This window comes from Simochromis diagramma, unplaced genomic scaffold (assembly GCF_900408965.1).
Source record: "Simochromis diagramma unplaced genomic scaffold, fSimDia1.1 OVJJ01000421.1, whole genome shotgun sequence".
In the NCBI taxonomy this organism is placed as follows: domain Eukaryota; kingdom Metazoa; phylum Chordata; class Actinopteri; order Cichliformes; family Cichlidae; genus Simochromis; species Simochromis diagramma.
Window position 1 is genome coordinate 6,884,390 of NW_024387250.1, and position 13,349 is coordinate 6,897,738.

A 13,349-nucleotide genomic window follows, 5' to 3' on the forward strand; every position below is an offset into this window, starting at 1 on the left:
GTGTTTATATGTTTTGGTCACTTTATTTACCATCTAAATTCAGCATTCATACATGCCAGCATTTGTTAACACTAAACAGCTGATGGAAATGCAAATGCTTTTGCCAGCCCTGATCACAAATTACTAAAAAGGTTAAATCTGATCTAGATGAAAAGAGGAATTATTACCTTTTAGGCTACAGAGAAAAGTATTCAGTCATCTAACTATTTAATATTTCAGTCTAAACAAACAGAACAATAACACTCGCTTATGAATGACTTTTAGTGCAACTGATAAACAAGCGAGTGTCTGCATTCTTTAAGCTTTGATCCTTTTCACAGTAGTGCTACTGATATAGCACTGAAGATTTAGAGTTGAACGTGTTGCTAATATTTACAGTATTTGGTCTGAATTAAAGCAGTGGTCTAGCCACCAGACACACTAAGACTGAGCCATGCTGTTTGTGTGGTGACGATGTAAAAAAAGAACATAAGTTTTAATGTCTGAGAAACATTGTGATACGGAGCTCTTATAACGCACCCTTTGTGTGGTTTGTTCAGTCATAAAAAACACAGAGCTGTATGTCACAGCCACATCGCATTTAGCAGTGACACTCTGAGAAAGAAAGAAGAGACAGATATGAAACAGATCAAAACAGACTTTAAACCTTTTTTTATCCAATTACAAGCACGTGTAGTAAAATAAATTACTTGCGTGTAACATTATGTTTGTGAATGTTTATGGCTGTCACTTCTGAACTTTTCTTACATACACTGTTCACTGTATCTTAGTCCCTCTGATAACTGATATCAATATAACATTTTAAAGAGGAACTTTTTTTAACAGTGTGCACTAGACCAAATGTGGCAATTTACTAAGGTTGAGACACTTCACATGAATAGTTCCCTTTCAAGGGGAATATGTGGACTAAGAAGTTAGAGTATGAGATAAGATGTTTTCTCCTTAAAGTTTATTAGCACTTTAAGACTTCCTATCACATTCAAATATTAAATATACATAAATTTGATGGAAGATATGTATTCTTTTAAAAAATGGAATATGAAATGTGTTTTACCCAATACAGCTATTAGATGTGTTTTCTTTGTATATCCTTTTTCAAGGGGCAACATCTGTGAATATTTATCAGTCCTATGATCTTTAATAATTATTGGACAAAATCTCCAAACAGAACATACAAGTTTCTTTAACGTTATTAGTAAGTATATCACACATGGAAGCAGAGCAACAGTAAAGTGTAATGTTATTTTTAAATTTACACTCACTCATGTGTGAAACACATGAAAAATATGATTTCCCACTTTGCTTTACAGTGCCAGTAACAACCGTTAACCACAGCTCTTTATTGCAGCAGGATTGGATATAGTCCTTTCCTCTATGTTTGTCACATTTATGTTTCACTTCTGCATCTGCTGCTGTAAATGGGATTCTCCTCACTCTGTAAGTGTTCATGTTTTGTAACTAGGGAACCAAATTTGTTTTCTATGTTTAACAGACGTATACACTTCCTCATGAGCCTGTGTCCAAAAGAGAAACCGTAATGCAACAGATATCCATTATTAAGGAAGTTATTTACATGATATGATTACCATTTATTCATGTGCTGCAGCTGTATTGCACTACTGCATCTACAAAGAGTACTTGGTTTTTCTTACCAGATTATTCTTGTTCTTAAATAATGAAAAATTAATTAGAAAAAAATGAATTCATAATGAATTAGCATCACATACCAGTGCCGTCCCTGATGATTCTCTTTTGGTCCATTCTGAAAGAGAAACAAGAACTTACTCTCAAAGCGCGACTGCAGTGTCGTCAACATTTAACGTTAAATTATGTAAGAAGAACGAACTGGTTTCATCAACGGTGAGCGCAAACTTACTGGATCTTTTGAGCAAAAACCAAATGACCAAGCTCACTGTTACAAAGAAGATCAACAAAGTCAAAGAGATGATGAGAACTGTTAGGGAACCACTGTGGAATAAAATCAAACAATTATCATTTCCATAGGTCAAAGTTTTCAGGCAATAAATACATAGCGTGTAACCACAGTTGTATAGCTAGTGCATGTCAGTGTCGTCCTTTTGACCTTGGTTGCTCATCCTGATCTTTAGTACTTGTTTTATCTGGGAAAGACAATGAATCAATAAACAAAAAAAACTGTGAGATTCAGTGAGGAATGACTGAGGCTACGAGCAAGAACAAACTGAATAATATTTTCTAATATCACATCAAAGCATTGCTAATCATGATGCATGTGGAATATTCATACAAACATATTTCAGGTTCAGAGTTGTTGTACTTACTGGGTGTGAAAGTTTCATTCACAGTTAAATGCACTGGCACCTGGAAGTTTCCTTTATAACATAAGTACCAGCCGCTGCTCTTTGTGGTCACTCGACTCATGGTGACAGTGAAAACATTGTGGGCACTTTCATTAATGCTCACTCTTGTTCCATCTATTGATCCAGTTGGCTGTGTTACACACTCGCTGCCCATCTTGCACCACTTTATTTTCCCAGTTTGTGTACTGTAAAACTTGATGGTGATGTTTCCTCCATTAAAACCTGTAATATCCTGATGATCCACATAGAAACTGGGTGGACCTTGATGGAGAACAAGTAGTAAGTTGTTACTAGTCTTCTACTTTACATTTATAGCTTCTTGAGCATTTTTTAAAAACATGTTTATCATGACTGACATAATGATTCTAATATTACAACCAAGTCTTTCCTAATATTTTGGCTTATTTGAAATGTACTTGAATGTACTTATGGATTCTTACCCCTGGTGACAGACAGATGAAAATAGACTCTCACATCTTCCCATATCCCAGGAATCTCCACAGCACACCAGTAATGACTGTCCTGATCTGCATTTAATTTTTTAATAGTCACAGTGAAGATTCTTTGTTTTTTGTCATCAGAGATTGAATATTTTCCTGACTGGCCTGGCTGGTTTGTTTTTACTGCATATGTGCATTCTCGATAATAGTATCCTTTACACAGATATTTAAGATAATTTTCGTACTGGGAGTCATAAAGACATGGGATGGAGATAGATTCTCCAGCTTTCACTGATACTTGACTGACTGTAGTTAAGCTGTGATCTCCTGCAACAAGAACAAATAAAGTACTTTAATGATTATATTTACTTAAACTGGTTATCTTTAATTAAAATATTATTCCTTCATGTGATTTGTCTATTATACATCTACTAACATTTGAACATTGGCAAGTATGAAAGTGCCAATAAAAAAACTATTCATTCATTTTATCATTTGCTGTTGAAACACGAGGTAATTAAATTATTTCTATGACTGACCTTTAAGTACAATGAAGAGGAGAAACATGATGAGATGAGCAGCCATGCCTGTGAGTGAATAGACTTAAACCACACAAACCAGTTATGTGGTTTACTGCTAGTTCCTCATGCTGTATTTATACTAGTACTAGTTGCATGATGGTGTCTGCAAGGAAGAATGACAGATATGCAGTGACATTTGAAGTATATGTGAAGGCTGACTGGCCTGAAGAAAGCCAGCAGAAAGATGATTGGACTAGACCAGTGATGTCACAGCCAGCTTGATGACATGGGAAAGTGGAAATGATCTAAAGCTTAGATTAGCTGCCAGTACTTGGGAAGCACACAGATGTGTAACTGAAGATCTTCCTTATTGAACTTACACATCATCACAAAGGGGGAAGAGGCTGGTTACAGAGAGGGGCTGTGGCTGCTGACAGAGTGGTGTGCCGCCAACAATCTGCTTCTAAACACCACAAAAACCAAGGAGGTCATCTTTGACTTCTGTAAGACTGCAGAGGATTATACCCCTCTCTACATAAACGGAGACTGGGTAGAGACGATGGCCTCCTTCTGATTATGATCTCAAATGATCCGTCACAGTCGGAGAATACACGGGTGATGGCAGTGAAGATGATACAGTGTCTGTACTTCCTGCAAATCTTCAGTAAAAACAGACTGAACCAGAAGCTGCCTGTGTCCTTCTACCGTGCCACAATCGAGAGTGTCATTACTTACTGCAGAGGGTCATACACACATCACAGAAGATCATCAGATGCTCTCTGCCCTCTCTGGAGGAGATTGCCACTTCCAGATGCATCAGAAGAGCCAAGAGAGCCCTTGAACAGTTTTGACCTTGTAGTGTGAACTTTCTGTCATGTACAATATATATTTCATATATTGTATTTTTAATTGTTGAATTATTCAATTATTCTAAAACTATATAACATTCATGCTGGTCAAGATCTGCAGCTTCAGCAGTGATTTTCATTTCTCCATGATTTCTCTTCATTATTATGTAACTTAACAAATAATATTATTGCCTTTAGTACTGGCTTCAGAACTGCATCAGTCCCATATAGTTAAGCGTTCAAAGTCTTCTGGAAGTTGAATAATCTGGCACTCAAATAATAAAGCAATATTTACAATACTGAGTTAGCAACAGTTGGAGAAATAACATCCCTTCATATAGAGAATATACACATTTTTCCCACTTCCACAAACAACATGAAACAGATACATCAATCCACTCTGTCATAATTAGTGATTATCGTTCTTATTTCTCTTACATTAAACATGCAATTACAGAACCCAACACAAAATGGCGCCTTAATCCATCCTTGCTCTACACACTTTATTTCAATAGTTTGATTCATTTAGACTCAGAAATCTTACTGGGGATGAATGACTCACCAGAAATCAGTGCCCGTAGCTTCCCAGTGCCCCCACCAGTTTTCCCAACAGCAAACACACCAACATTGCTGTCCATTGAGTTGTACTGTTCATGTGGTGAAAATGTGTAAAAGGAGCAACACTTCGCTGTGTGAGAAACCATGTGGAGTTCTTTAAACATAGCTTGTGTGTGTGTGTGTGTGTGTGTGTGTGTGTGTGTGTGTGTGTGTGTGTGTGTGTGTGTGTGTGTGTGTGTGTGTGTGTGTGTGTGTGTTTGAATTACAAAACCACAGAGCTGTATGTCACATTCTCATCACAGTTTGCAAATGACCTCTGGGAAGCAAAGAAGAAACATGAGAGAGGTGAAATGGAAATCAAAACAGAGTTTAAACTTCTTTTGTATTGAATTCTAAGCATGTGTAGTAAGATAAATCATCTAAATCATAGACGTTATATTTTATGAAAGTACAAGTACAACATATTCTCTGAAATTTTTTAACTTGATTTTGCTCACCAGATGGCATTCTGGTTCCTATCAATAAATAGTAGTTCTGTCAGCATTAATCTGCAGCCACATGCACACGGTGATCCGCGCTAACTCACTAACGGAGATTTGCCACAATAATGCGGTTATGGCATTAACGTCATTATAACGAGATTAACGCTGACAGCACTAATAAATAGATAAAAATAATAAGCTTAATGCAAAATGAATTAGCATGTCATAACAGGGATGATGATAGCCTCTAGGAAAACACAGTGGAATAAAAACAATACAACAAACTAAATGAAATTCATTACATTTTTGTTTCCTCTTTGTTTTTATTGTCCGTCTGTACATCTAATTCAGGGTCACAGGACATACATTGTTGTAAGTTTAATTTTGGAAACCAACAATTTCTTAAAATACACAACAGAGTAGACCCAGCTATTAGGGTGAACTGTAACAGGCTGGAGTTGGGACCCAAATGCACAACTCAGCAACAAGGGCTATAAAACTCAACAACAGCTTTACAACAAATAACAAAGAAAACAGATCAGGTACAAAATAATTTGAATCTATAACTCTTCTAGGGAAACACAAGGTGTTCAGAAGTGGAGCCGGGGACTGCTATAGTACAGGCTCAGTAAAGAAGTGGACAGTGCTAAACATCAGCACTCTGAGAAGATGCAGCAGCAGATCTCAGACAATGACTCGGCCTCTGTGTGGAAAAGTTTTAGGAATATCACCAACTACAAGCCTAAAACCTCCCACTCCACTGATGACTTGCTTTTGGCCAACACCCTCAACGACTTTTACTGCCGTGTTGATGAGCAATCAAGCAGCCTTCACACCTCCATCAGCCCCAACAATAGAGACACCGTGAACACTCATTACCCCCACTTCCCCCTCTCCCTCCACAACAAAGCCATCACCATCGTCAAAGACTTCACCCACAACACCCCCCTTCTCACCCCACACCAAGGAAAATTTCACAGCACCTTCTCCGACTACAACCCTTCATATTTATGAAGCAGATGTGAGGAAGCAGTTTAAAAGCCTGAATGCTCTGTAAGCTCCTGGCCCAGACGGTGTGTCTACTGCCACTCTCTGTGCAAATGAGCTGGCCCCAGTGTTTTCTGGCATTTTCAACTCCTCACTGAAGGCATGTCATGTACCTGGCTGCTTCAAGTCATCCACCATAGCCCTGTAGCATCTGGACTTCCCTGGAACCTACGCCAAGATTCTGTTTGTGGGCTTCTGCCTTCAACACCATCCTTTCAGACCATCTACAAGGCAAGCTTTCCCAGAGGACTGTGCCTGATCCCATCTGCCGGTGGATCACTGACTTCCTGAAAGACAGGAACCAGCACGTGAGGCTGGGGAAGAATGTCTTGGACTACCGGACCATCAGCACCGGCTCCCCCTAGGGCTGTGTTCTTTCTCCTATGCTCTTCTCCTTGTACACCAACTGCTGCACCTCCACCCACCAGACTGTCAAGCTAATTAAGTTTGCAGATGACACCACCATTATCGGACTCATCTCGGAACTCAAATGGGAGCCCACCATCACCAAGATGTACTTCCTGAGGCAGCTGGAGAAATTCAACCTGCCAACACGGACGATGATGCAATTCTACACTGCAATCATCGTCCATCCTCACCTTTTCCCATGACCGTGTGGTATGCTGGAGCCACCGTCAGGGACAAACAGAGACTGCAGCGTTTTGTGCACTCTGCTGAGAAGGTGATGGTGGCTGCAGTCTCCCATCTCTGCAGTACAGGTCCTGCAGAGTACACCTCCAGGACACTGGGCATGCAGCTCGGATCACAGCTGACCCTTCTCACCCTGGACACAGTCTGTTTGACCTGCTCCCCTCAGGCAGGAGGCTCTGGTCCATTCGCACCAGAACTTCTCGCCATAAGAACAGTTTCTTCCCCTCTGCTGTTGGACTCATGAACAATAACCACATAACTGTTCCCACCACAAACACATGACCCTATACTGTGTTCTCTGCATCTGTTCCATTTTTGCACTGATCATCACCTGCACACATGTATATATTAATCTGCTTAGCACTTTTAATTCTTATTTTTATGTTTATTTAAGTGTTGTCTTACAGTATGTTTTGCACTAAGCACCGCAGCATTTTCCTAATGTTGTAAACCTGCTCAACATTTGGCAATAAAACCCTTTCTGATTCTGAACAGGAAGGACACGGCCATGAAAGATGACACAATGAAGATCAGAGGGAAAATGAGACAGTAAATACAAACACAGGATAAGGAGGGGATGGGAAACAGGTGGGAACACAGTTGAGACTAATCACCAAAGACATGCAAAGCTAAACTAGATACAGAGTATAAATAGTGACGCAAAATGGGAACAGAAACTCAAACTTGACACAGAGACAGAAAGCTAAGCAAAAATAGAAACAAGATTAAGCCAAACATGGAAACACAGAGATTAAAGGAATATTGTAAACCAAACTGAAACCAGGAACAAAAGACCAAATATGGACACTCTAGAATATGAAACCAAAATACAAGGACAATCAAACCAATTAAAATAGAAAAAAAGTCCCCAAAAACTCAAAACCACGACAAAGGTTTTTACATTATGCATAAAGATTCCTTATAAGCCATAAAATAAACATAGTTGTATATGTAGTACAGTCCTTCAGACCTTGGTTTTTCATCCTGATTTCCGGTAAGTGTTTCATCTGTATAAAGAAAGAAATAATAAACAAACAGTGCGATTCAGTGACTCAGGAATGAGTGAGTTTTCTACAAAGGATTTGCAGAGAATGGCAACAATAACAAGTTCTAATTTTATAACAAAACATTAACTGTGCATGAGAAATATTCATGAACACATATTTTAAATTTACAGTTGTTCTTAATTTGTTGTAAGCGTACCATTAACAGTTAAATGCACTGGCAGCTGGAGGTCACTTTCATTAATGCTCACACTTGTTTCGTCCATTGATCCAGACAACTGTGCTACACATTTGCTGCCTGACTTGCACCACTTTATTTTTCCAGTTTGTGTACTGTAAAACTTGATGGTGATTTTTCTCCATTAAACCCCGTAATAGTCTTCTTTTTTTTTTTTGCCTGTTCCGTTTAGTTCTTTTACCATCAGAATTATTGTCTAAAGGCAAAGAAAGATGCCCAACGGATTTACTTTACCAAATGGACCATCCCAGCCTTGCCGTATTGGTCTATTTGATTTACCTTTGTTTTTATTGTTTATTTTATTTTCACTTACTACACATGGGACAGACATGACTGGGGGAAAGAAAAGGGAGAAAGAACGAGGTAGGGAAAGAAAAACAGCGGGGAAGAGGAACAGTGATAAAGGGCAAAAAACAAAAACCAACAAAACAAACAGACAAAACATACATATATCAATCACCTGGATGACCTGTTGAGAAACAAAAAGAGAAAACAAAAAAAGAGAGCAATATAATAAACAACATCATCATGATAATCTATGTGAATATAACAGTAAATACTAAATATTGAATATTATTATGCAGCCCTATAATAATAGTAATAACCCTGTAATATTCTTGTGATCCACATAGAAACTGGATGAACCTTGATGGAAAAAAGTAGAACTTTGTTGTGTTATTATTCATATATGATTCCTTTTTAACTCCCTCAACACTTGTTAAATATTTTTACTATAACATGTATAAATGTTGTCTATGAAAGTTGATTATTTGAAATGTCAAGTCTTACCTCTTGGGGTTAGGGTTAGGGACAGACAGACGAAGCCTGTCTTCCATGTCTGGTGTTCATGTACCTGAAACTCCACAAAACACCAGTAATGACTGACCTCACGTGTCATGTTTTTAACTGTCACAGTGAAGTTTTTTTGGTTTTTAAATCTTCTGTCATATAACAAATCACTTTTGTGTTTGTCAGTGTAGTTGTCATAGACCCTGACATTTGTCCTAGATATCTACATTATAAGTCTTTATTCTGGTTTATTTGTGGTGTTGTTCAACCATGATTCTTTATATTATATTTTATATTTTATTTATATTATATAAATTTTTTGATTTCCTATAGGTTCGGTTGTCATTCTGGTACTTTGTATTTTGTACTTTAGAGATCTTGTTGCTGTTACTGTTTATACAGTTTGTTATATGTATTGGGTTCATTGTATTTTTGTTTATTATTCTAACCTCTCTACCTCCATATCTGAATTCAGACAAAACCTCTTTTTTCTAATGTAGTCTCTTTACATTAGTAAAACATTTACGAGACACTTCATTAGAAGAACAGTTCCCTGTCCACAGAGTAATGGACAGGGAACTGGAATAATGCAAAGAAATAATGCAGAAAAATACAAAAGATATCCGAGCTGGGTTGCCCCTTTTTAAAATATGCTGTCTCCCATATAGTATGAGTAGTATCTACAATTTAAAAAAGGCAGTAATTAGTATAGTAATCGAATGTATTCTAATCTCTCTCTCTCTCTAAGAGTGGGTCCATATTACAGTATGTTCATGTGGCAAGTGAAAGGTTGCTGATTCAGTTCCATCTAAAAACACAAATCTTCATTGAGATTATGTCAGAAAAGAAATCCAACATGAATTTCTGTTAAATCAAACATGTGGTGCCAACTGCTGTGGTGACCTTTTGTGACAATAAAGTATCTTCTCTGTCTTCAGGTACTAAAATTTACTGATATTTGGAATTAATGTAGAATTTATAATCACTTGCAGTAGTTAGTGATGGTTTTAGTAGCATATGTGACATTAGTTGGTAACATGTACCATGCTCCTAATGAAATACCAATATCCTAATGTTGTAAACCTGCTCAACATTTGGCAATAAAACCCATTCTGATTCTGATTCTCATGGAGAAATGTTAAATAAATGAACATTCCTTCATGTAGATATCATATTTGGGTCTCCCCTTGTGAGCAGCCATTCTTCCACTTCAGCCCACCCCCCTCAGTAACTCAATCATACAGCAGATCCACTCAATCATAATTAGTAATGTCACTCAGTTCTCTCAAATTAAATGTCTAACTACATATCAAACCCACCACAAGATGGAGCCTTATTGCATCCTTCTTTCACACCAGCAGTAGGACTAGTAGCAGCCTATTACCAGTAACAGCCAATCGTTTCATTAAAGGGAGAGGGTGCATTCTTTCTAGAGATGGACAACTCTCTATAAATCCTACCGTTAGTCTTGCACCAAAACAGGTAAATCCATAATCACAATCTAATCATAGAAAAAAACAAAAAAGAGAAAACAACAAAAACATGAATTTAAGAAAACAACTTAGAGCAAAAATAAAATAAGATCAAATAAAAATCTGGTTTCCGTAAATGTCTCAGCTCTACAACATTCTTACTCTGAACAAATGTAAAAAAAAAAAAAAAAAGTAAAAAAAAAATCATCAACAATAATAGTCTATGTAAAATATACTGAAATATACTTATGATACACCTGGTGCCACATATATAACAATACTTCATGTCATCTGACCTTCCATTGATCTCAACTACATACACGTAATAAATGCACTACATTTCTGATTAGACAGCAGCAAATTACCAACAATATCCATCATACAAGAACTTTATACAAGTACAAGTATATACAGTGGGGCAAAAAAGTATTTAGTCAGCCACCGATTGTGCAAGTTCCCCCACCTAAAATGATGACAGAGGTCAGTAATTTGCACCAGAGGTACACTTCAACTGTGAGAGACAGAATGTGAAAAAAAAATCCATGAATTCACATGGTAGGATTTGTAAAGAATTTATTCGTAAATCAGGGTGGAAAATAAGTATTTGGTCAATAACAAAAATACAACTCAATACTTTGTAACATAACCTTTGTTGGCAATAACAGAGGTCAAACGTTTACTATAGGTCTTTACCAGGTTTGCACACACAGTAGCTGGTATTTTGGCCCATTCCTCCATGCAGATCTTCTCGAGAGCAGTGATGTTTTGGGGCTGTCGCCGAGCAACACGGACTTTCAACTCCCGCCACAGATTTTCTATGGGGTTGAGGTCTGGAGACTGGCTAGGCCACTCCAGGACTTTCAAATGCTTCTTACAGAGCCACTCCTTTGTTGCCCGGGCGGTGTGTTTTGGATCATTGTCATGTTGGAAGACCCGGCCTCGTTTCATCTTCAAAGTTCTCACTGATGGAAGGAGGTTTTGGCTCAAAATCTCACGATACATGGCCCCATTCATTCTGTCCTTAACACGGATCAGTCGTCCTGTCCCCTTGGCAGAAAAACAGCCCCATAGCATGATGTTTCCACCCCCATGCTTCACAGTAGGTATGGTGTTCTTGGGATGCAACTCAGTATTCTTCTTCCTCCAAACACGACGAGTTGAGTTTATACCAAAAAGTTCTACTTTGGTTTCATCTGACCACATGACATTCTCCCAATCCTCTGCTGTATCATCCATGTGCTCTCTGGCAAACTTCAGACGGGCCTGGACATGCACTGGCTTCAGCAGCGGAACACGTCTGGCACTGCGGGATTTGATTCCCTGCCGTTGTAGTGTGTTACTGATGGTGACCTTTGTTACTTTGGTCCCAGCTCTCTGCAGGTCATTCACCAGGTCCCCCCTTGTGGTTCTGGGATCTTTGCTCACCGTTCTCATGATCATTTTGACCCCACGGGATGAGATCTTGCGTGGAGCCCCAGATCGTGGGAGATTATCAGTGGTCTTGTATGTCTTCCATTTTCTGATGATTGCTCCCACAGTTGATTTTTTCACACCAAGCTGCTTGCCTATTGTAGATTCACTCTTCCCAGTCTGGTGCAGGTCTACAATACTTTTCCTGGTGTCCTTCGAAAGCTCTTTGGTCTTGGCCATGGCGGAGTTTGGAGTCTGACTGTTTGAGGCTGTGGACAGGTGTCTTTTATACAGATGATGAGTTCAAACAGGTGCCATTCATACAGGTAACGAGTGGGGGACAGAAAAGCGTCTTACAGAAGACGTTACAGGTCTGTGAGAGCCAGAGATTTTCCATGTTTGAGGTGACCAAATACTTATTTTCCACCCTAATTTATGAATAAATTCTTTACAAATCCTACCATGTGAATTCATGGATTTTTTTTTCACATTCTGTCTCTCACAGTTGAAGTGTACCTCTGGTGCAAATTACTGACCTCTGTCATCATTTTAAGTGGGGGAACTTGCACAATCGGTGGTTGACTAAATACTTTTTTGCCCCACTGTATATTTGGAGTCATAGAAACATTGGATGAAGACACATTTTCCATCTGTTATTGAAACTTTACTGAATGTAGTTATGCGGTGAACTCTTGGAACAAGAACAAATATAATAATACAAGTATTTTCATGGTTATGTTTACTTAAAAATTCTTCCTTCACATTACTGGATTTTATTGTTATCTTCATTATCATCTGTTGGTGTTAGCTTGTGGAACATTAGGTATTTAAACAGCTCATTTGACTGACCTTGAATACACTGAAGAGAAAAAAACAATAAGATGAGCAGCTATACATGTGAGTAAATAGACTTACACCACATAAACCAGCATCGAGTCTGGATCTATTTTTAATTCATGCAATAGAAAATGCAACACTTCATATGTGCCTTGCTACTAGTTCTTCATAGGTATGGTCTTATTATTAGTTACTTCAATGACATAATTAGCTGTAATTTACTGGGTGCAAAGTCAATGTGGACTGAATTACTTAAAACATAACAGCAAGAAGTTACTATTTGGATTAAATTAAGAAAATATACAATATGGACAAAAGTACAAGGCCAGATAAATATTAAGCCTATAGGAACTGCTCAGATATATATGAAGAAAAATTACCCTCTTGCCCCTGTGGGCGGTCTATCTTTCAAGCTCGGGTCCTCTACCAGAGGAATGGGAGCGTAGGGTCCTGCGCAATATCTTAGCTGTTCCTAGGACTGCGCTCTTCCAGACAGAGATCTCTGATGTTGTTCCTGGGATCTGCTAGAGCCACTTTCCTGGGAGTCACTGCACCTGGTGATCCGATTACCACTGTTACCTTCACCCTCCACATCTTTTTGAGCTCTTCTCTGAGCCCTTGGTACTTCTCATGCTTCCTGTGTTCATTCTTCCTGGTGTTGCTGTCATTCAGTATTGCTACTGAATGACCCATTTTGACCTCGGGACTTCTAT

The 13,349-nt window shown here is 38.4% G+C and overlaps 1 protein-coding gene across 2 annotated transcripts; it reads right to left on the minus strand.

Moving 5' to 3' along the window:
• Positions 1-978: 978 nt before the first annotated feature.
• On the minus strand, positions 979-3,729 carry LOC120714761. Of its 2 annotated transcripts, XM_040001131.1 has the most exons (6): positions 3,319-3,728; positions 2,780-3,106; positions 2,301-2,600; positions 2,084-2,120; positions 1,877-1,968; positions 979-1,762 (listed from the first exon to the last, which is right to left on the minus strand). In XM_040001131.1, the coding sequence occupies exons 1-6, from the start codon at positions 3,362-3,364 to the stop codon at positions 1,704-1,706; spliced, it is 861 nt and encodes a 286-aa protein (XP_039857065.1). In that variant the 5' UTR covers positions 3,365-3,728; the 3' UTR covers positions 979-1,703. The 2 variants fall into 2 exon arrangements, with proteins under 2 accessions (XP_039857065.1, XP_039857063.1); XM_040001129.1 differs by having other exon boundaries at positions 979-1,968; positions 3,319-3,729.
• Between the last annotated feature and the right edge of the window lie 9,620 nt (positions 3,730-13,349).

What these genes read in the sequence shown, in the direction of transcription:
- LOC120714761 (XM_040001129.1), bottom strand. Translation starts at nt 3,364, where the DNA reads ATGGCTGCTCATCTCATCATGTTTCTCCTCTTCATTGTACTTAAAG. An exon ending in CCTCTTCATTGTACTTAAAG is followed by an intron (nt 3,107 to 3,318) that starts GTCAGTCATAGA and finishes TTCTTGTTGCAG; the next exon opens with GAGATCACAGCTTAACTACA. An exon ending in GATCAGGATGAGCAACCAAG is followed by an intron (nt 1,969 to 2,083) that starts GTCAAAAGGACG and finishes TTTATTCCACAG; the next exon opens with TGGTTCCCTAACAGTTCTCA.